This window comes from Eupeodes corollae, chromosome 3 (genome assembly GCF_945859685.1).
Source record: "Eupeodes corollae chromosome 3, idEupCoro1.1, whole genome shotgun sequence".
Lineage (NCBI taxonomy): Eukaryota > Metazoa > Arthropoda > Insecta > Diptera > Syrphidae > Eupeodes > Eupeodes corollae.
Genome location: NC_079149.1, coordinates 24,389,509 through 24,412,887, shown reverse-complemented (window position 1 = coordinate 24,412,887; position 23,379 = coordinate 24,389,509). Strand labels below are relative to the sequence as shown.

The following is a 23,379-nucleotide window of genomic DNA, read 5'->3' as shown; positions in this document are numbered from 1 at the left end:
GAGCTTTGCACTATTCTTTCAAGCACGATGTTAAAAAAATCGCATGACAGCTCATCAACTTGTCTAAAGCCTTTTTTGACATCAAAAGGTTCTGTTAAGTTGTTTCCAACCTTTATGGAGCAGCGTGAATTCTCCGTGGTCATCCTGCACAAACGGATGAGTTTGGCAGGGATGCCAAAACTAGACATGGCTCTATACAGCTCGTCCCTGTAGATGCTGTCATATGCGGCCTTGAAATCGATGAAAAGATGGTGGGTGTCGATTTGGTGTTCTTGAGTTCTTTCCAGGATCTGCCGTAATGTGAATATTTGATCAACTGTGGACTTTCCTGGTCTAAAACCACACTGATAAGGACCTATCAGTTTGTTGACGATGGGCTTTAGACGTTCACATATTACGGCAGAGAAGATTTTATAGGCGATGTTAAGTAGACTTATTCCTCTATAGTTGGTGCAGTTTAGAGGGTCTCCTTTTTTCAGGATGCCCTGGCTATGACATTAAAATTCTCTTAGGAGATTTCAATGCCAAGCTAGGAAGAGAAGACATCCTTGGTGGCATAATCGGGAGATACAGCCTGCACGACACTACCTCCGACAACGGATTCAGGCTGGTCGATTTCGCTGCGGGGCGAGACGTTCTGCTAGCTAGTACGCAGTTTACGCATCTTAATATCCACAAGGGGACATGGAAATCTCCTGATCAATCAACCGTCAACCAGATTGACCTCATTGCGATCGACGCACGACACTTCTCCAGTATACAGGATATCGGAACATTCCGAGCGGCCAACATTGACTCGGACCACTACCTCGTTGTAGCCAAGGTACGGCTACGGATATACCGATCCAAGCCAAAACAAGGAAGTACTGTGAGAAGATTCGACGTTAGACGGCTACAATCGCAGGAGACTGACATGTCCTTTTCCGATCGAGTCTCTAATAACCTCTTAAGGATTCCTATGCTGCCTGCATTAAGCATTGAAAACCAGTGGCAACGTTGCCTTGCAGCCATCAGAGATGCCGCCTCTGAAGTGGTAAGTTTCACACGGCCACCACAGCGAAACCCCTGGTTTGACAACGAATGCCGGCAAGCGCACGCAACGAAACAAGAGGCATACAAAACGGTGCTGTACAGAAGGACCAGAGCTGCTCGCGAGCTATACGAGCAGAAGAGGAGAGAGGAACACCGGCTTCTTAGACGGAAAAAAAGAGAGCATGAGAAGCGCGCGATCGAGGAGATAGAGGGATGTCACAACAGGAATGAGGTTCGTAAATTTTACCAAAAGGTAAAAAAAACCTTCGAAGGGTACCAGCCACGAACCGAAGCCTGTAAAGACGATCAAGGGAACATCATAGTAGAACCACAGTCGATGCTGAGAATATGGAAAGATCACTTCTCCAAATTATATAACGGCGATGACGAACCGAATTCCGCTGTAAGGGAGATAGAACCACTCAACCTCAGCGACGCAGATCAACAATTCCGCCTACCCGACCTTGACGAAGTGAAGATAGCTATATCTAAACTTAAGTCAAACAAAGCTGCTGGAGCTGACTGCATCGCTGCTGAACTATTCAAAGCAGCAGGCGATGACTTGGTACGGAGCATGCACCAACTCTTCTGCAAAATATGGTCGGAAGAAAGCATGCCCGATGAGTGGAATCTCAGCATAGTGGGCCCGATACATAAGAAAGGAGACCCTCTAAGCTGCGCCAACTACAGAGGCATCAGTCTCCTTAACATTGCGTATAAGATCCTCTCTGCCGTATTATGTGAACCTCTGAAGCCATTTGTCAACAACCTGATTGGTCCTTATCAGTGTGGCTTTAGTATTCCCACTACGGCAAATCTTGGAAAAAACCCAGGAGCCACCATCTCTTTATCGATTTTAAGGCCGCGTATGGCAGCATCTATAGGGAAGAGCTCTACCGAGCAATGTCTAGTTTTGGCATCCCTGTCAAACTTATCCGTTTGTGCAGAATGACGATGGAGAATGCACGCTGCTCTATCAAGGTCGGAAAAGATCTTACGGATGTATATGATGTCAAAAAAGGTTTTAGACAAGGCGATGCACTGTCATGCGACTTCTTCAACATCGTTTTGGAAAGAATTGTGCATAACTCAACCGTCAACACTAGAGGCACAATCTTCCAAAGGTCCATCCAATTACTCGGATACGCAGATGATATTTACATAATTGGAAGATCAAAGCGTGATGTCAGTGGAGCGTTTTTGAGCATTGCGACGTAAGCGAAGAAGATGGGTTAAGTGGTCAATGAGGGCAAGACCAAGTATATGCTGTCATCAAAAAAGGACACTGAACGACGACGTCTTGGACAAAACGTCACCATGGACAGCTATAACTTTGAGGCAGTTAATTACTTTGTCTATCTAGGCACCGCTATTAATGCAGAAAACGACACCAGTGCTGAAATCAAACGAAGAATAACTCTTACAAATCGCTGTTTCTTTGGACTTAGAAGGCAATTGAGAAGTAAAGTCCTCTCTCGAGCATCTAAAATCGCCATCTGTAAGACACTCATCATCCCGGTTCTCATTTATGGCGCTGAGGCCTGGACCCTGTCAAAGAAAGATGAGAGCGTCTTAGGATGCTTCGAGAGAAAAATTCTTTGGGTGATTTTTGCTCCCGTACGCATAGACGGAAAATGGAGGAGAAGATATAACGACGAGCTGTACGGGCTGTACAGAGACACTGACCTAGTTAGCAGAATTAAAGTCTAACGGCTTAGAAGGCTAGGTCATGTAGAGCGGATGGACATCAACGATCCAGCCTGGAAGGTCTTCGAATCCAATCCCGAGGGACGGCGCAGTAGAGCAAGACCGCGACTCAGGTGGCGCACCCAGGTGGGAGAGGACCTCAACCAACTTGTCGCGTGAAACTGGAAACAGTTAGCTAGGGACCGAGTTGGCTGGAGACACATGTTGGTTGAGGCCCAGGTCCGCCCCGGTCTGTGGCACCACCTTAAGTAAATAAGTAAGTTTAACCTCCTAGTCAACCAGAGACATGATATATCTGAAGCAAAAGGAATAACTACTACAAAATAAGTTAGCAAAATGTGAAAATAAAAATTGAAATCAAAAATAGAATAAACAAAATAAATTAATATAATGTAAACCTGAGGAAGTTTAAAAATTAACAATAATTCCTATAATCAAAACCAATTAAGAATTTTGTTTATAAAAAAAGGTATATTATTAAAGTAAAAAATATATTTTTATGGGTTCAGTGCCCTGGCACTATGTCTTTTCAACGATACTAATTCACTTCTATTGTAACCTCCGCTATAAGTAAGTAAATATGAATCTATATCATATTAAAATTAGTTGTTTAGTTCAACAGGTAACTATATATTTTTTCTATTTTAAAAAGATTAAAAATCTGAAATATTTTAAATATTATTCATAATGTATATTTAATAAATGAACATCACGGGCAGTATACAAATATGTATGTAAAGGGTGGTTAAATTTGAAGGGCCTTTGTTGAATGTAGACCACACCTAAACGTCAATTTTTTTTTTTGCATTTTATTTGACAACTTCTAAATTTCAGACTAATTCAATATCAACTTTGGAATGATACACAATCGAGCAACGCACTTCGTGATTTGAAACGGTAATGTAGGAAGAGACGTCCACAACAACTCGTCGTTTTGTCCTAGAATTGCAAAATTATGCATAAAGACTTGCATTTACACGCTAACAACGTAAAAGCTTTTTACCATTCGGTGGCAAGAAAAGTCAACAGTAGATGAACAATTTTCGAAGTTGATAAGGCATATTGTTAATGTTTGTTTCCTCCGAGGCACTCTGCTCACCCAAGAATTGAAGGCGATAGAGTGTGGCGTGTAACGGAAGAGGGAAGATAAGGCACATTTCCACGTTAGTGATAAGGCACATTTTCACCTCAGTGCCGCTTTTTGGCGAACGATAATCCAAGAGTGATTGTCGAAAAATTCACAAAGAGTGACTGTTCGGTGGGGTTTTCGGATTATTCCATTGTGAATACGTGTACATTTTTAAAATTTGAATATGATCTTCAAATACGTTTGTTCAATAAACACAATGGATACTTTTTTGACAAAGATGAGGAGTTAAATGATCCCGTTTTTGTGGAAATGGCTAGACTCCCGAAATATCTCAAATGATGAATTTTCCATTTTAGATCGATTTATATTCTCCGCTCTGAAGTTCGTTCTGAACGACCTAAGCTGTACAGAATGTTTTTCCTACTTTGTACTAAATTCAATGTCATGTTATATCATTGAACAATGGTAGCATTAAGAGCATTCACAAAGCTAGTGGCTACGTAGTCAAGGGATTCTGATTGGCTAAATCCAACTACAAAAGTAGTTGAAATTTCCCCTCCTACGTAGTGTAAAAAATTCGGCTACAAAGTTAGTGGAGAATGATTTCGACGTTTCACAATCAGCTGCTCGGTATTATAACACGAATTCAAAATTAAATAAATTGTTCAATATTTAAATACAAATTTAAATCATTCAAATTGTGTCTTAATTTTGATTTTATTGAATTTAAAAAAAAGAGAAGTTAAAGTTATCAAATCAAAAATGTTACTTATTTTATATATTTTCATTTGTCAATAATATGACAGTTCCAGATTGACTATCTTTGTAGTGTAGTTTTGCATTCACAAAGCTAGTGGTCGCATTCGAAAAGCTAGTGGCTACGTAGTCAAGGGGTTCTGATTGGCTAAATCTAGCTACAAAAGTAGTTGAAATTTCCCCTCCGACGTAGTGTAAAAATTTCGGCTAAAAAGTTAGTTGGCACTGATTTTGACGTTTCACAATCAGCTGTTGAAAAAATTTAAAAAAGATACAAACATTTCAAAATGTAACTTATTGTGCAGTATTTAGAAATAAATTACGAAATAGAGGCAGATGAAGAAATTTGCAATAAAATCTTAACAGGTAATGTTTTTTAAGTGCAATAAACAAAACAATTCACTTAACAATTTTGTTTCAGATCCAGTGTATGCCGCAGCATTCATGGAACAAAATTTGAGTGCACAAAATGCAGAACATACGGAGGAAGGTAAATTTGAGTTATTTTGAAAAATCTTAAATTATTTCAATGTAGTAAGCTAAAAAATATATCTAACAATATTATTACAGATTCAGTGTCTACTCCAACAAATCTTGATTATGCACAAGAAAACACAGGCAATATAGAGAAAGGTAAAATTAAATTGTCTCTTATTTAAAAAAAGAATTGAAGGAAATGCGAGTTCTAAAACAGAAAAGGTTGGAATTCGAGATGCTTAAATACAAGGAAGAAAAAGAAAATAGAACAAGTAAGTTAATATAATTTCTTAAAATATATTCTCCTAATATCATTTTATTTTTTAGATAACTGAGAACTTTGCAGAGATTGGATGGAGAGTTATCGTGTGTATTTTTTGTTAATGAATTTTATAATTTTTGTTTTTAACTGTGATGAAATACTTTTTTTTTAAATGAATTGTTTTTTTTTTTGTTTAGTATTAAGTGTGTTATTTTTATTTTTAAGAAAGCTTATAGTTAGGTTAAGATTAGTTTATAAGTTTAGTAATAAGATTTTTAGTCATGAAGACAAACTGAAGTTCCTTTTTTTGTAAACAAAACAAAGTACAAATAAAAAAATTAATTGAAAAAAGTACATATTTTATTTTTAAAAATTGTTCAACAAGAAGTTTCTTTTTCTAGCACAGCTGCTTCTTTCTTGGTTTTCCATGTTTTGACTTGAATTTAAATCATTTCCCAGATCGTCATCATTTTCAGATTCGATGTCAGAAAAATTTCCAGATTCATTAAATAAATGAATGTGGTTGTGCAAAATGCAACTAGCTGTTATAATTTTATTGGCCAGCATAGGACTTGAAACATCCAAATATTTCAATCGACGAAATCGGCCTTTGAGAAAACCAAAAGTTTGCTCTATGGTTATTCTGGCACTGCTAAGGCGTGTATTGAAATTGATTTGCCTTTCGAGAAGGTGTCCATTGTCACGGAAGGGAGTTATTAGGTTTTGACCTAGAGGGTAGGCAGCATCTCCTACAAGATGGTAGTCGGCAGGCAAGAATTGAGCCAATTTATCAGAGAGAGGGCTATTTCTAAAAACTCGAGCATCATGTAGTCGACCAGGAGCGCCTACATAAATATCGATGAAAACAGCTCGATGGTCACAAACTCCTTTTAAAGAAATTAATATGTAAATATATTTGTTAAAATTAATATAATATTAAGTGTACCTTGTAAAATAATCGAATGCGTATTTTTTCTGTTGTAGTAGTCTATAGGGTTCTTGACCGGCTGTTTTATTTGAATGTGACACCCATCTATCGCACCAACGATCCCGGGAATATAACCTCCTGATTTTTCTCGAAATACCTTCATTAGAATATTTATGTATGTGTTATTTCAAAATGATGAACTGAATTTGTCAAAAATTTTATGTACACATACCCGGGATATATCATTATATTGGCTTATTGATGGCCACTTAATGTATTGAGCCAAAAGGGAACACAACAAATCCAGAATCTCACAAAATGAATTGTGTGCTGAACTTGGTGCTAAATTGAAACGATCGCCAGATGACAAAAAACTCTCTTGTTTGCTTAAAGTCCAAATAGTATACAAAAGTTTTTTTTCCAACTGATGAACACACTTGAGATTTCCAATCTTTGTCATAAGATCCTTTAAAGAACTAATTAATAACATACTTATATAAACAAAAAAAAATTACCGAAAAACAACTTCGACTCATTCGAAAATGGCACCGGAATTCTTCTAAACTGTAATCTGGAATTACTACTTCATAATAGTTCGTATTCCTTACGCGATCTTCTTTAATGTTTTCTTGAAGTTGGTCAGATAAGGAACCCACTGCGAGGAGATCGTTTACGACAATCACAGCTCTAGCTATTTGGCAAATATATGAAGTGTCTTAAATTGACCACAATTAAACTATTTTACATACCTATGACTTCATCTTCTTCCGAATCGCTCATTTTATCTAATTTTTTGTATTTGTTTTTATTTAATTTAAAAATATTGTTGTTATTTGTTTAAAATTCTTAAAACTTTCTCAAATGTTTCCGATTTTGCGTTTGTTTACTTTTGCATCTGTCATTAATATGACAGCTCAGGATTGACTAGCTTTGTAGTGAAGTTTTGCATTCACAAATCTAGTTGAATTTCGACTACGTAGCCACTAGCTTTTCGAATGCGACCAGTGGCTACGTAGTCAAGGGATTGTAATCGGCTAAATCAAACTACAAAATTGGTTGAAATTTCCCCTCCGACATAGTGTACAAAATTCGGCTACATAGTGGAGAATGATTTTCACGTTTCACAATCAGCTGTTCGGTTAGGACACACGAATTCAAAATGAAATAAATCGTTTAGTATTTAAATACAAGTATGAATCATTCAATTTGTGCCTTGAATTTGATTTTATTAAATTTAAAAACACAAAAGATAAGTTAAAGTTATCAAATCAAAAATGTTTCTTATGTTATATATTTGCATTTAACAATAATATAACAGGTCCAGATTGACTAGCTTTGTGGTGGAGTTTTGCATTCACAAAGCTAGTTGAATTTTGACTACGTAGCTACTAGCTTTGTGAATGCGCCCAATGGCTTCGTAGTCAAGGGATTCTGATTGGCTAAATATAACTACAAATTTAGTTGAAATTTCCCCTACGACGTAGTGTAAAAATTTCAGCCATAAAGTTAGTTTACACTGGTTTTGACGTTTCACAATCAGCTGCTCGGTAAGGATACAAGAATTCAAAATGAAATGAATCTTTCGGTATTTAAATACAAATATAAATCAATCATATTATAAGGAAAACTATTTAAAGTTCTGAAAACACTAACGTTTCTTATTTTATATACATATTTGTATTTGTCATTAATATGACAGTTCCGAATTGACTAGCTTTGTAGTGTTGTTTTGCATTCACAAAGCTAGTTGAATTTTGACTACGTAGCCACTAGCTGTGAATGATTATTGTAACTTTTTTAAAATGAAAGTTGTTAATATTATTTTTGTAATATTAAGTCTAGCCAGCTAATGATCACTTTAAAGATCATTTATTTTTTCCAAAATTGAATTTAAATTAATATTTGAATTCGTTAGTACCTTGTCCGGAAGTAAACAAAGTATACATTAAATACTGCGTTTCTTATTTATAACCCACTTTTCAACTTAAATTTTAAGATCTACTAATGTTGGATTTTTCGCAAAACATTTAAACCAATCTTCTAGCTAATTTGTATCTGTCAAAAGTAACAGGAAAACAATTGTCAGACTTCTTGCAACCGTTTGTACTCTTCTTAATTCCCAATTTCTTGTATTTTCAATAATCCACTAATTGGAAAATCATCCAATTTTTAATTGGCAGAAAGTATTCGCGCAGGAAGAAACAACAAAAGTTTACAGAATTGTAAAAGAAACTACTAAAATCGAATAAGAAATCACCGTTAGGCAAAGTAAAGAAAAAGAAGCTATTCAAATAGGGTCAAAAAGGATTGGACGCATAAACAAGATTGTCGTCATTACCTGCTTCATTCACAGCAATAAACATGCTTTCTATTTCCACCAAAAATAAGCTGACGAGATTCAAATTTGCTCGTGACCACATCAATAAGAACGTTAGAAAATGGAGAAACGTACCCTTTTTGGACGAGTCCAAATTCAATTTTCAAGGGTTCAAGCCAAAGAGGAACTAAATCCACTTTACACCAAAGCTTCACGGAGGAGGTAACGTAATGCTGTGGATATGTTTGTCAGGGCATGGACTGGGACCGATTCATCAGATAGATGCTACAATGGATCGTTTTATGTACCTTGACATTTTGCGAAATGTAACACTGCCACACATTGAGGATCAGTTGCCTTTGAAATTGATATTCCAGCAGGACAGCGACCCAAAGCACACGTATAATACGGTTAAGACGTGGTTTTAAGAAAACCGGATTAACGTATTACAATGGCCAGCACAGTCTCCAAATCTCAACCCCACAGAAAATGTATGCTGAATATTGTAGATCGACGAATTATATGGACTAATTCAAAAAAAAAAACAATGATCTCATTGATAAAATTTAATTGGCTTGGGAAAGTATCGCAAACAGCAAAATAAGCAATTTAATTGACTCCATGCTCCAGAAGATGTGATGAAGTGATTAAAAACAAGGGGTTTGCTACCAAATAAAGGGTGTCCCAAAATTAACGCAAGATTTGATTTTGCCGCCATTTGTGCAGTGAAGTGTTGGCAACCCTGACAAAAAAAAAGCAATTTGACAGCTAACAGTATAGGGTTATTAAAAATGGAGCGTTACACGATAGAACAACGTGTCTTCATTTTTAAAGAATATTTCAAAAATAGTGAAAGCTTGGCGGCTGCAGTTCGAAAATTTCATACAAAATATGGTCGGAATAGTGTTTTAACTTCGTCAACTGTGAAGAGATTAATTGAAAAATTCATGGAGACTGGATCCGTTGGAGACGTCAAACACACTGGTCGTCCAAAAACAAGCCGTTCAAATGTGAATATCGAAGCAGTGCGTGAGAGTGTTGCTGAAAATCCAGGAACCTCAATTCGACGTCGTGGACAAGAATTGCAAATTTCAAGAACCTCTCTACAGCGTATACTCACCAAAGATCTGTGTCTTCATATCGATATCGCGACATGATCACACAGTTCTTTCTTCCAAAATTGGATGATATTGATGTGTCCAATATGTGGTTTCAACAAGACGGTGCCACATGTCATACAGCCCGTGAAATAATTCAATTACTGCATGAGACATTTCCAGGTCTCATGAATTATAATGCAAATATTTAAATTGCAATTGTTCAAATTACACTCCTCGCCACATAGTTCCATAGTTCCCAAACCAAACTGAGACCTATTTTTTATTTTCAGTTCATTGTTTTCATTTCACCTAAAAAAAACATTTAATGATTAGGATTTAAATATTAATGAAAAATTATTGATCAAAAACACGCAAACTGCGAGGTCCAAATTTCGCACCACATGAATAGGATACTTTAATAAAAAAAAAAACATTTTAGAGTATTACTGTTCTTTTTATTACGAACGTTACATTAAATGTAGGTAACTGGAGTATTTTATTTAACAAACAAACAAATGTTTTAATAGTGAGCCAAAACTTCACACATCCTGTTTGGAAGGGATGCATACAAACTGTCCAAATAATTTAGCGAAATCGAGCTCCAAGCCAATTCGATGGCTTGAGTTGGTTCGGATATATTCGGTATAGTTGAATATTGTTTTCCTGATTCGTATACTTGACGTGTCAGCCATCCCCAAACATTTTCTATAATATTCAAGTGCGGTGAGTAGGGCGGGCAGCTTAATAGCTCCACATTTTGGCTCTGTATATATGATTTGACAAACCATAAAGGGTTTGAAAGTATGAAAAGGCCTCTTTCAATATAGGTACCATTGTAAGACAACGCATTCATTGTGTTTGACACAAAATGCAGTTTGCAGGTGCCATAATAGAGACCATTATACCTCCAACTATGCTATGCAGTCGGTCTAGATAATGAGTTTCTTTGCGGAGGTCATGGAAATAGTAGCTATATCCATCGGGACCTTCCAAATTATATTTCGTCGGAGAAGACCACTCGATGCCACTCAGAAGTCTAGGTAACATTTGCGCGGCAAAAACTGAGGCGTTCCTCTTTTCGAAGGTTAAGGGGTGGCTTCTTCTTGATTTTAAGTCTTTTTATGTGTTTAGCTTTCGAAATAACACGACGCTTGGTTGTTAGACTTGCTTTAACACCACATTTTTCCCTGATTTTTGCCAAAGTGTCGTGAGAATTTGACGCTTTTCTTAATAAAAGCCGCCTTTCCGCATGCGGCCTTTTATGTTTTCCCATATTTAATGTCATTATCTAAAAAATTGGATATCACGTGTCGGCTTCTCTCGAATTTTTTAACTATTTTGGCAATAGATAAGCCAGCGTCCTTATATGCTTTGATTTGTCCTTTTTCCACCTCAGTCAAAACTTTTCCTCGACCCATTTTACGTTTTTTTTTTAAATTTAATAATGAAAATTTACAAAATAGTTCGATCAACGAAAAATACAATTCCGCGTGGCAAAGATAACGAAACGATTAAACTAAAGAGGGTTAAGGTCTAAAACTTCTGCCGTCTTTAATAACTCCCAAAACCTTCCTTATGACATATTTGCTCTTACCGAAACCAACCTCACACCTGATATCCTTAGTACTGAACTCTTCACTAAGGACTATTCCATCTATCGAATGGATGTCGTGGAATGTGCAAGTAATACACACGGTCGTGGTGTGCTTTTAGCTATCGCTAGTGTCATCAAGCCAACGCTTTTTTAACATCAACTTACTTTTTTACTGTATTTCAAAAACACTTTGCTTAATTTTTTCAATCATTTTTAATTGCTTAAATTTCATTGTTTTTTCTAATTTTTTTGATACAATATTTTCATTTGTTCATCAACTGTTTTCAACAATCAAACAATATTTCAATTCCTGTTTGTTTCGCCCTTTATAAAATACCAATTTGTAAGTTTTATTTATGTACGTATTTTACTTTTATTAATTAAAGTATTTATTCTGTTTAGAAAATAAAATTGGACAATTCCAAGAATATTTCTTGTTTTTGCGTTTTGAATTTGGCCCGATATTTATTGTTTGGAAATCCAATCGGCGAAGAAACAGCTAGTAATTTTGAAAGTTCATTACTCCGTATTCCCACTTCAATCGAATTTGAAGGTGTATCAGCTAAGGTTACACTCCCTAAGTTTTGTCTTTTTGTCCTTTGTTGTTATATTCGACCAGCCCAACAAATTAAAGCATACCAAGCCGCTGTTAATGCAATTGATTATCTGCTTGAACTAGTGCAACCTAATGATTTAATCATCGTTCTAGGTGACTTTAATCTTCCCCATCTCAATTGGTCCACCTCAGATGATCAGACATCCTTCTTTCCAACTAACGTCTCTTCTGAATCTGAATCGCTGTTCATTGATCGTCTGTCTGAATGTGGTCTTTTTCAACTAAATGGAGTAGCAAACTTTATGGGGAGACACCTCGATCTCATATTCTCATCTGATTGCGATACCTGTGTTGTCTCCCCGAGCTATCATCTTCTTTCAACCTTGGATCGCTATCATCCACCCCTTAATCTCTCCTTCCCCATTGAATTTGAAGACAACTTTTTTGAAATGGAAAATTACTGTTATGATTTTCGTAGGGCTGATTTCTCCAAACTTAACAATCTTCTTAGCTCAGCCGATTTTGAATTAAGATCCCTCCACTTAACAGTTGAGTCCCTTACGAATTGGTTTTATTTGATTCTTTCGTACTGTATTGAAGAATCATTACCGTTCTCTCGTAGAAAAGATTTCACCTCTGCTCCCCCTTGGTACAACAGAGAGCTCCGTAGCCTAAGAAATACCCGTAACAAGCTTTGGAAGATCTTTTTACAGTCCAAATCTGATACTGATCACAACAACTATCTTCTCGCCTATAATTCTTTCTCTGAATTAAGGGAATCCCTTTATAACCAATACCTTAACCAAATGGAAAATAACCTTCTTTCTGATGCAAGGACATTTTTCAAGTTTATAAATGTCAAACGAAAATCTGATGGGTTTCCACCTTCAATAAGTTTCTCCAACATAATCTCCTCTGATCCAAAAACCATATCAAATCTATTTGCTAATTACTTTAGCAAATCGTATACTGAACATCTGCATGATCCTGATCCACACTACTTTAGTTATTTAGATGGTTGCACTCAAACCTCCCTTTCATCGTTTACAATAACTGAAGAAATGTTACTTGCCAAAATCGTAAGCCTCAAAGAAAACTTTAGCCCTGGTCCTGATGGCGTCCCATCAGTTGTTCTAAAAAAATTCTCTGTCAAAGCCTCTAACTGCACTCTTTGAACTCTCTCTTTCCCAAGGTGTGTTTCCTCATATATGGAAAGATTCATTTATATTTCCCATTCATAAACAAGGCAATAAAACTGAAATTAACAATTATAGACCTATTGCTAAACTTTCATGCATTCCAAAACTTTTTGAAAGCTAAGTTTATGATTCCGTTTATTTCCATTGCAAGCCTTTATTCTTCCCCGCTCAACATGGTTTTCTTATAGGTAGATCCACTACGACTTACTTAATTGAATTTATATCCAAAGTTTTGTCAGCCCTTGAGAATGGCAAAGAAGTTGATGTCGTATACACTGATTACAGCAAAGCCTTTGATAAATATCCCATAACATAATTTATCTAAAACTAAGAGCTCTAGGCTTTCCATCTATATTTATAAACTGGATAAGCTCCTATCTTGCGAATAGAACTTATAGAGTCCTTTTCCGTAACTCAGTCTCCAGTCCTATACATGCAACTTCTGGAGTCCCACAAGTTAGTCACCTTGGCCCCCTTCTCTTCGTCTTATCTGTTAACGATGTCTGTCTTAAATTAAAAAACTCAGATATCCTAATGTTTGCGGATGAAAAGAAAATGTTTAAGATGATCTCTACTCCATCTGATTCCTTACTTTTACAAAATGATCTTAATATCTTTTTTGATTGGTGCATGCATAATTTCCTAGAGTTAAATGTAGGTAAATGTAAACAAATGACCTCTTCGCGCAAACAAATCCCATCTCATAGAGTATACTACTTCCTTAATGACGCCGTCAATGTAGTCGATTCTATTAGAGATCTTTGTATTATGGGTGACAAACACCTGAATTTCCATTCCCATTTTGACCAAATTATTAATAAAGCTAATAGATCTCTCGGTTTTATTAAGAGATGGTCAAAAGAATTTTCTAACCCCTATGTAACTAAAGCGCTTTACATTTCCCTAGTCCGTCCTCATCTTGAATATGCATGCCAAGTATGGTCTCCCTTTTATGAAAACCATTCACTCAGAATTGAAAATGTTCAAAGACGTTTCGTTCGATTTGCCTTACGTGGCCTCCCCTGGGATGATACATCCAACTTGCCTCCTTATGCCGATCGACTAAAACTGATAGGTTTGCAGCCCTTATATATTAGACGCAAAAACGCTGATATATTATTTGCTCACCAATTGTTAATGGGCAATATAGATTCCCCGGCACTCCTGAGTGATATTAATCTTAACACTAACCCTCAAAATCTGCGATCTGTTTCCCTTTTCTATATCCCTCATCACCGCACTAACTACGGGCACTTTGAACCAATGTCCAGAATTCTTCGTCACTGCAACGCTGCTATGGTAGTTTTCGATTTCAACATTTCCAAATCCCATCTGAAAGATACCCTTTACTTTTTCCCTTTTTGAGTCCGAATTCCCCGTCCCCTGTAATTTTAAGTTAAATAAAATCAAAACTGTTAGTTCTTGTACATTAAAGAGCTTTTATGTGGGCCTTAGGGCCACACAAAAAGATAACGGGCAATGTACCATTATTTTGTCATTCCGCTTTTCAGTTGTAAGCAAAGTAAAAAGAGTTTACAGGGTGTCCTATTCAAGTGGAGATGATTGTAATAAATGTATAATAAAATAATGGATCAGGTCACCCAACTGAAGACATCTAGCTAGGGACCGAGCTAGATGGAGAAGTTTATTGGGTTAGGCCCTATTTCATTCAGGACTGTAGTGTAAGTAAGTATTTTTTTTGGTTTGTCTGAGTCAAAGATGTTCATTTAACGCTTTTATTGAAAATTGTATCTTTCTTGTATGTTCAATGAAGCTTTGGATAAATCGACAAACTAAAAAACTAAATCTTGGACTGTACCATTAAAGTAATGAAGTACAATTCCTTAGTACTTGTAGTTGTAAATTTCAAGAAACAAGTACGGGCCATTACCTACTTGTATGCAACATTTTTAATGTCTAAAATATTTCAATTCCTTTTTTAACTACAAAAGTAAATGCGTCTCTTTTTAGATTATTATAATTTTGGTGTTCTTTAATCGCCATTTAATCATCGATTTCTGATAATCAATCAAGTTGATAATTCTTTAAAAAAAACGTATTGAATGATATCTACAACTGAGCTATGTTGAAAACTAAAAGCTCTGTATTTTTTTAAATTAAGAAACTAAAAATTGTTTGCTGAAAGTGACCGTTAAATCAAATAGAAAACCGTTTCTCTCAAGATTTATTCAAATTACTTTGATTTGATTACTCATCTCAAATTCGACAGAGATAGAGCTATAAAGAACTCATCTAATCGGACACAGAATGTAGATACCATGTTGTTGTGAAATAATCTACAAACACAACAAATGTTGAGTCATTCAAAATGCTTATGTATATCCAACGAATCGATTTCTAGCTGATTTCATAAATAATCGAAAATTATGGAATTAAATTTCACTTGACTGACTAAATTTTATTTCGTTTTAGATTCGATTCACTATTATTTTCTATCAATCAAAATATTTCTGGAGCATAGGTATTTGAATTATGAGATTCTGTCAGTAAAAAAAAATTCGAAGAATATTATTAAATACATAATAGAATATTTTTGTGTGTGTTTTATTCAAAAGGTGAAACAAATTATAAATAGGCATCAATCTATCTAATACATTGTATAAAGTAAATAGTTTGCTTTCAATATTTTTCTCTTATTTACATAAATAAAATAATAATACAAAGGAAGTTCTCACAGTTTAGGCCATAACCATAAATAAACTGGCAAACCTATTTTCTCTTCAAACTCGGTTGTGCGGCATTTTCGTGTTCCTCATCTGACTCTGTCGACTCTCGGATCTTATGGCTCTGTTGGGCTGCTTCGGCTTGTGCTCTTTTAGTTGCGTCACAAGCTTCATTTACATACCTATTGAATACTTCGGGTTTGTCGGCATAGACGTGGTGTCCGGCACCGGAAACTACTTTTATGTCCACAGAACTGTTGATCCTTTGGGATTTTATCAAAGGTCCAGACGAACTGTCCATCCAAGAGCGAGACCCGTAGATGAATGTTATGGGGATGTCTTCACGAATGTCCTTCAAACGTTTAACCATGGGATTCTTGGCCCAGCCAAAGCCTTCCATCATCGAGTGGAATGCACTCTCCCCACTGGGGGTTTGAGCATTACACTGGTGGATGTATTGTGCTAGGAGACTGGTTTCTTCCTCAACAGCCGATGAGAACTTTCGCATAATGTCAGGGCGGGTTTTCTGGACTACCCACTGGCCAAATGGACCAGCAGCTCGAAGAGCCCAAAGAGGATTCAGCGGTGTGAGCACAAAAGCTATTGCACGTACCCAAACGGGAATAGATTTCGCCGTAGTACTGTCAGGACTCGGTCGTTCGGGGAATCCCCACGGGTCAGCCAGAACAAGGTGCTTTACTCTATCGGGGTAAGATAAGGCGTAGCTAGAGGCTATGTATCCACCCATCGAATGACCCAGCAGTATCATATTAGGAATATTCATTTCTCGCCGCCATTCTTCCACCGATTTAACAAATTGTTTTTCGCACACATAAGCATCAGTCGAAAACTGCGGCCTAGAGCTCCGGCCAAAGCCAAGTATGTCCATCGCATATACGGGTCGTTGTTGGGCCAGTGCATCTAAATTCATTACCCAGAGAGCAATTCCAGCCCCCAAGCCATGAAGCATGACCAAAGGCACTTCTTTCGATTCGGTATTCATCTCGACTGTCCATACCTTATCGGATTCCCCGATGGCTGGGCCAATGTCTACATAAAATCCACGGTATGGCTTTTGGAGGAACGAGAGGATCCTCTTCTCGACGGCGCGTAACATGTTCGGTGAACTTTGTGTCCAATTAAAAACCCATCCCCAGAGCCACGAACCAACTCCCTTATGTTGTTTCTAAAAGATTCGTTGTTTCAAGAAATAGAACAAAAGATTTAAATTTCTCTAAGACTTCGATTTAATTGCAAATTGATTAGAATCTTAATTACAGAATAAGTTAATGCGTAGAGCAAGATTTTTCAACAGACCTCTATTACGTCCATATTAGCCTGACAGCTGCGATCTGTTGCTAATGTCATATTTGTGTGTGTCGTCAGAAAACTATCTATACTCTCAAAACATAAAATTAAACTTTGGTTTTTTGATAAGCTTGATAAGACAAATGATATTAATAATGATTTGCGAGAATACTTGCTTAGCTTACTACTAACTAGCAAGAGCAAGTAATTTATTATACTAATGAAATGAAATGAACTACCATTTGTATTTGTTTCGTTTTAGAATTAAATCGATGACAACACAAAAATGAAAACAAAATGAAAAAAAGGGTTGTTGTCAGATTTGTGTTTTGTGTTGTTATCACGAAACGAAGACGGAGCTCGTTTTAGGTTTGTTCGCTTTCAGATTTAAGGAAAGATCTTTTTGTAAATATGGTAATTTATGGTTCGATATTTAAAAATTGTCTTACATTACCTGCTTTTCAAATATTGCAGAAAAGTTGAAGGAAGCACATATTATGTGAAAACCCGAAAGTTGGGAGAGAATGCATCACTGTTAATTCATTTTTACTTCCCATATAAATATACATTTTTGTCACAAGACTTCTAGAATGCGTAATGAAATAAATCAAAGTAGTGTAAATGAGAAAAAAATATTTAATTTTATGTATGAATTTCGCAATTAAAAGGAATTTTGAATTAAATTCTTGAAAAAGTGTAACAAAAAGTAAATAATATAACATAGTAACAAAATTAAAAAAATAAAGCAAAAATGTGCAGCTTTTGTACCACTAGTTACTTTGTGGCATCACTAATGTAGACGAAAATGCTATAAAAAAGATGAACATGTTTGACTTCAATATACTCTTGTCTTTTGCATTTTATTTAATTTCCTATAATACAGAAATATCTTCTACATTTCGCGGTCTTTTCTCTCTATCTCTCAAACATGGTTTTTATGTAGCAGAATAGTTTTTTTTATTAGTACCTATGATATTTTCATGAAAGGATTTTAAATATTCTTGTATGAAAATCAGGTTAAACCAGCAATACACACCCAAAACAGCAGAGACAAGGCATAAGTCACTTTTGTATTGATACTTTTTCTTGAAAAATTATGAAATCCACGTTTTATATAACCAAATATACTCCAATTTTCTTAAAAAAAAAAGAATTGAGAGTAAATTTTGTATAAAATGATACAACTATTGCAAAGAGTACGAAAGTGAGAAAGATAACATAAGCAAGCACGTAAGCAAGAAATATCAGTGCCACATAGCCAAAGTCTAATTGTTGTCAAACATGGACCTAATCTTCTAAACCTGTTGCTATCCTATAAAGTTTCTGTAAAGCAGCTCACATAGCCCAGATCCAAAGGAATACAAGCCGATCAAAAATCGAAAGTGTGTTAAGAAACTGAGGTGGCTCGGTTTGACTCTGCCGATTCAGTTGGGCTTTCAGCAAGTCAAAAAAAGCTTGAAATGTTTGATTTATTTTATACAAACCCTTTTTTATATTTGTTATTATCTAGATATACATTGAATATTATGTCCAAATGGCATGGATTCATTGTCATTGGTATTGAGCATTTAAATATTTTATTAAGTTCTTTTATAATACTTCGAAAACGAAATCTATTGAGAAACTGGCGAACTTTTTAAAACCACAATTGTAAAAGATCTTAAAATTTGTTCGAATTCTTGACAGTTCATAACAAATCTTATAGTAGATTTCATGACAGATTCGTGTATGATAATTTGTTATATTATTAGATGGCGCAACAGTCCGTAGAAAACCAGGACCTAGTGACTTACAACTCTCAACCATTCTTGTGTGCGAGTAATTGCAAGGGTGCTGAATACCTAAATAAATAAAAAAAAATAAAAATAAAAGAAACATTTTGACAATTCATACACGACAAATTATAGCGTAATAAGCTTTCCACACCAATTCCAAAACCTGGTTTTCACAAAATTATCGGTTTTGGTCGAAAACCTACATCGAAAACTCAAGTTTTCGTAAATCACAAGTTTTATATAAAACCTCTCGAAAACTAGTAGCAATTCAAAGTTGAACTAAACAATTAAACCTTTCGAAACATTCAGCGCTCAAATTAATGTAAACAAAACAGCTGATGGCTTATTCACATCTTTTCTCACAGACCAGTAGGTCACCATTGGCGGGTTAAGCGAGGAACCGGAAATCACTGTGGCTACTGGCGTGACAACCCCAAGAACGAGGAAGACTTGCTTACAGTTCTTAATGACGTTTAAAAGGGATGCGTCTTCGAACTCATAACCATAAATCTGGATGAGTGTGATTTTGGTACGAATCTGGAACTAGGAATTTACCTTTTCTGCTCCCGCCAGAAGGACCTACGCGAAATCGTTCAGAATCTTCTCAAGCCCGCCTAAAAAATGCTCGGACGGATACAATATATGGCGATTCTAAAGGCACATTTGGACAATAGAAGCAATAGTCATAATCTTAGTATTTTGGATTGAATTTGTTATGAAAGAAGAATAAAATGTTTTAAATAAAATTAATAGTTATTGTAACAGTTTTGTTTTTGTTAATTCTATATTATATTGCCTACACAATTAGCTTAGTGAATTGTTTGGACCGGTTGAAGTGAATAAAGAGGATAGCTGCAGCCAAAGAAGCTTGTAGTTATTATTGGTACGTGTTGGGCTCAGGAGCCCTCTCCCCCCGTCCCCAGAACTTCCGTTGAAACTCTTCTTCGAGACGAGCTAGTGTTGCGGCCTTGTCTGCGCTGATGTGCTGCTCTATCACAGCACAGGAAAGGATTATGTACTTATCGACGGCAAAGATAAATCCGAGACGGCCGGCGCGTGGTGATATACTGGGAGTTTTTTGTATGTTAGTATCGAAATGTTTGTTAAACCACTCAATGAAGGGATCCCATTTTGGACCTCGTATAGATCTTTGTCTTCCTGAAAATCTCCTTCATAAGTACCTAAACAAGGCTTAAGTTTGTATCTTGCATTTCTAGATTCTTTAGTTTATTGCAGAGTATATCAAAAGTTCTTCGGTTCATTCTAAAATGTTGTTTAAAATACTCATCATCGTTTACTAACATTTTACGTTCCCAAAAAGTGCTGGTACGTACCTGCATAAAATATTAAAGCCTTTCTTTACATTTAAAGTTTCAGGATTTGCAAAAGAAAACGACGTTTTTTTTATGATAGAGGCTTGAGATAATGAAACAAAGTTAAAAAAAATCTTTATATTTTGTTCAACTTTCTTTTTATGTATTAATATCAATTTAAATTGGTTAGAATTCATTTTATTTTCACAAATTATTTGAGAAGAACAAAACTCCCAAAATTTTTCAATACAAAATTTGACAGCCGGTGTTAAACAAATTTAAGTGTCAAATGAAAACGTGTAAATGTTCGTTGTGATTGATTTTCGGGTTTTTCAAAACTTTTTGGCGAAAATTTGGTTTTTGGTTTGTTTTGAAAAGGCTATAACCAACAATATCGTCAAATAAACCCAATTGTCTAGAAATCGCAATGTGAAATCAGTTGGCTTAAAATATTTGTTTCTAAGCACTGAACTCTTCCCATCCTCCTTCACTAAACACACTCCATCGCAGTGCTACCAACACAATTCACAACTATAAAAGTCAAGCTGCTTTCATTCGAGTTGTCATTACTGTCATTTCGCTTAACAGATTCGGTTCGATATTACTGATCGTCCGTCATCAAATATTTTTCCTTTTATTTTTAAAATTTCCTTCACATCATCTCAAAATAAAAAGTGTAAAATCAATTTGAATTTATTAAATAAAGAATTTCCATGGCACTAGCATAAATTTCCATCTAATCATAATAACCAAGCAAACGATTTTACAGTATCAAACAAAATACAAGTTTTAGTTTCGGCAAAAAGAAAAGTTCCTCCAACCAGAACCGTGACAAAAGAAAACACCTTTCCAATAATTTAAAAAAAATATAAACTAATCCAACTTATTACCTTTATACAAATTAAAAACAAAATCTACAAATTCCAATTGAATTTTATTTTTTTGTAAAGTTTGTGATAAATCGTTGCAACTTAAAACCACGCAAACATGTCATCAAATCTCCGGCAAATCCCATTGACCTGCAGCGGCCATACCCGTCCAGTTGTTCACTTGGATTTCAGCGATGTCTGCGACAGTGGATATTTTTTAATATCAGCATGTAAAGGTAAGTTTCCATTGCTATTGATATCTATTTGGGATTTAGATGAATTCACAGAATTGTGTCCTTAAATGGATCTTTAGTTAAGTGTTCATCCGAAGGAGAGAGAAAAAACAAAAACAGATTATCATTGAGAATTCAGAATAAAATAAAATAAAATAATAAAAAAAGACAACGACTACGACGACGACAGCTTTGAACAAGACCTTGACCCACATATAGAAAAAAAACTAGTGTTCGTAAATGATTTGCGCTATTCGCGTAAATCGTGATTGGTCTTTGTGCTGCAAAGCGCTTTCTCGCAATCAAAACTTACACTATACTCGTACACTCTTTGCACTTGAACAAATAATATAAACTCTGATCCAAAGGCACAAAAACCAAAAAAAAAAGAAACATTGAAATCAGGTTGTGCTATTGTTTTGTATTTTTAAACTATGAAGAATAAAACTACCACATATTGAGGCATTCAGGAAAAGGAAACACCTTGACACTTCGATTAGGTTGTCCATTGCTTTGCAGGAAAGGAACATGACCAGAAAGCGATGGGAGAACAAACAAAAGAGTGCAGCTCAGTGCAGCGATTGAACAAGCGAAACTTTTTATGTTTTCATATTAATTTTCATTTTCACTACTAACTGAGAAGCTATAACCAGTTTTTCGTTGATTTTCTTTTGTAAAGTTGTTGCAAGTAGGTAGGTATACTATTTGATATACCTATATGTATATTTAAGTTTTAGGAAATCGCGTGAATTCGGCATTCTACCTGTAATGCGTTGCACACTCAGATTCAAGGTTAGAATGCAACGCGCTGCCAGGAGGTCATACATGTAATTTTTGTTTTCTCTGTTACTTTTGTACATTAAAATTATAAATAATTCATCAAGATAGAGATTGCTTTTTTAATACGATCATAATTCTTAGGATTTTAAGTAAAAATTATGAAAACCAGGAAGCTCAGTGATCCAGTAATGAAACCGAAATTTTGTTAAAAAAGACTGTTGTGGCTTCTTGATAGTTCTTTTTTCTCAAACTAATTATTTCAAGTTGAAAATAGTAAATTTGGGTTTTTAGGATAGTAATATTTATGTGTCGCATGCTTCAATACTTCCACTATGATGAAAAATGTAAAACCCTCATTGTAAATAGAGAGCAACATCTCTGTTGGAAAACCTTTGCCCTTTGAAGCCAATAAATAAATTCGAGCTTCAAAATTAGTTATCTCAACAATATTCACTTTCATTTGAACAATCGACTTGCGATTCATAAATGAGTTCCTTAAAAACTTCGTTTGTCTACTCAACCCAAAAATAATTAATGAACTGCTACTTCGCACGCTTCTTACTGGCTATCATAAGATTCGGTGCTGAACTGGTTGGGAAGAAAAATAGCGAGTGGATGAGCAAGTTAGAAGAGTTATTAACGGTACTCATTACAGTTTTCTCACAATTAACCGACACCATCAAAAACAAAGAGCTTCTACATTAGAACTACATATTTATACAAAATTGTTCTTTCCAAAAAACGGTTCTCTTGCTGTTGCATTTTTTTAAATTTGTAGGTTTTTTTTTGTAAAGAAAATATTTTCTTATTTTACTATAAAAATGCAAATGCAATTTATCAAAACTATAATAAGTCGAAAAGAAAAGGAAAATTGTAGTAGGGGAGCCCAAGAGGGGTTTTTGGGATTTACTAAAGCGTGGCAGATTAATATAAAGGGAAGTACCTAGTACCCTATTGAATACCTCCACAAAGTATTAGCCCCGTATATGTGGCCGCGCGTCAAGGATTAAGGATCAGATTAGTAAAAAAAATTGGTCATCTGAAATTCTCGAACGCGTCAGATAAAGGTAGGGTAAGTTAGTTATATGGTAAAAAGTGTATATTCCTAATCTGACAATTTTCGATTGCCAATAAGAAGTAGGTGGTTTACAAATTTGTAAAAAAAAGAGGCTGGGATGCGACCCACACTGATAACTTCCCATCCCGTCTGTCGATTTGTCTTGCTTAAAAGTTTGTCCATATGTACTCGTATCAATTTTTACCAAATTTGCGAACTATTTTTAGTAGATTTTATTTTTTTACGAAATAACGGACTGTTAGATTTTTATATACAAATTACTTAATATTGAAAACAATATTTTCTGTGAAATAAAATAAGTTTGAAGCCAATATTTTTTAT

General features: G+C 35.4%; 3 protein-coding genes and 1 long non-coding RNA gene across 5 annotated transcripts in view; 2 read left to right on the top strand and 2 right to left on the bottom strand.

Annotated features, from left to right (window-relative positions):
• Positions 1–5,250: 5,250 nt before the first annotated feature.
• LOC129950324 (uncharacterized) lies at positions 5,251–5,678 on the top strand. Its single transcript, XR_008782100.1, has 2 exons — positions 5,251–5,334; positions 5,390–5,678. It is a non-coding gene; the product is annotated as an uncharacterized LOC129950324 (long non-coding RNA).
• LOC129950323 (putative nuclease HARBI1) lies at positions 5,663–7,259 on the bottom strand. Of its 2 annotated transcripts, none has more exons than XM_056062217.1 (5): positions 7,002–7,259; positions 6,768–6,943; positions 6,485–6,718; positions 6,271–6,409; positions 5,663–6,211 (listed from the first exon to the last, which is right to left on the bottom strand). In XM_056062217.1, the coding sequence occupies exons 1-5, from the start codon at positions 7,030–7,032 to the stop codon at positions 5,691–5,693; spliced, it is 1,101 nt and encodes a 366-aa protein (XP_055918192.1). In that variant the 5' UTR covers positions 7,033–7,259; the 3' UTR covers positions 5,663–5,690. The 2 variants fall into 2 exon arrangements, with proteins under 2 accessions (XP_055918192.1, XP_055918193.1); XM_056062218.1 differs by having other exon boundaries at positions 6,768–6,939.
• An 8,308-nt stretch (positions 7,260–15,567) lies between these two features.
• Positions 15,568–17,316, bottom strand: LOC129951270 ((Lyso)-N-acylphosphatidylethanolamine lipase). Its single transcript, XM_056063353.1, has 2 exons — positions 17,020–17,316; positions 15,568–16,888 (listed from the first exon to the last, which is right to left on the bottom strand). Exons 1-2 carry the CDS (start codon positions 17,068–17,070, stop codon positions 15,749–15,751), a joined length of 1,191 nt encoding a protein of 396 aa, XP_055919328.1. The 5' UTR covers positions 17,071–17,316; the 3' UTR covers positions 15,568–15,748.
• Positions 17,317–20,660: 3,344 nt separating this feature from the next.
• LOC129951317 (serine-threonine kinase receptor-associated protein) overlaps positions 20,661–23,379 on the top strand; it is a 28,622-nt gene continuing 25,903 nt past the window's right edge. The window contains exon 1 of the mRNA XM_056063412.1: positions 20,661–21,203. Coding sequence (XP_055919387.1) covers positions 21,086–21,203 — 118 coding nt within the window. The 5' untranslated portion in view covers positions 20,661–21,085. The remainder of the gene's footprint in view (positions 21,204–23,379) is intronic.

Excerpts from the sequence above, each read along its gene's own strand:
- LOC129951270 (XM_056063353.1), bottom strand. The coding sequence starts at position 17,070 with ATGACATTAGCAACAGATCGCAGCTGTCAGGCTAATATGGACGTAATA. Across the intron at positions 16,889-17,019 it reads CTAATATGGACGTAATAGAG|AAACAACATAAGGGAGTTGG; the intron begins GTCTGTTGAAAA and ends CGAATCTTTTAG.
- LOC129950323 (XM_056062217.1), bottom strand. The coding sequence starts at position 7,032 with ATGAGCGATTCGGAAGAAGATGAAGTCATAG. Across the intron at positions 6,944-7,001 it reads GGAAGAAGATGAAGTCATAG|CTAGAGCTGTGATTGTCGTA; the intron begins GTATGTAAAATA and ends TTTGCCAAATAG. Across the intron at positions 6,719-6,767 it reads TGAGTCGAAGTTGTTTTTCG|GATCTTATGACAAAGATTGG; the intron begins GTAATTTTTTTT and ends AGTTCTTTAAAG.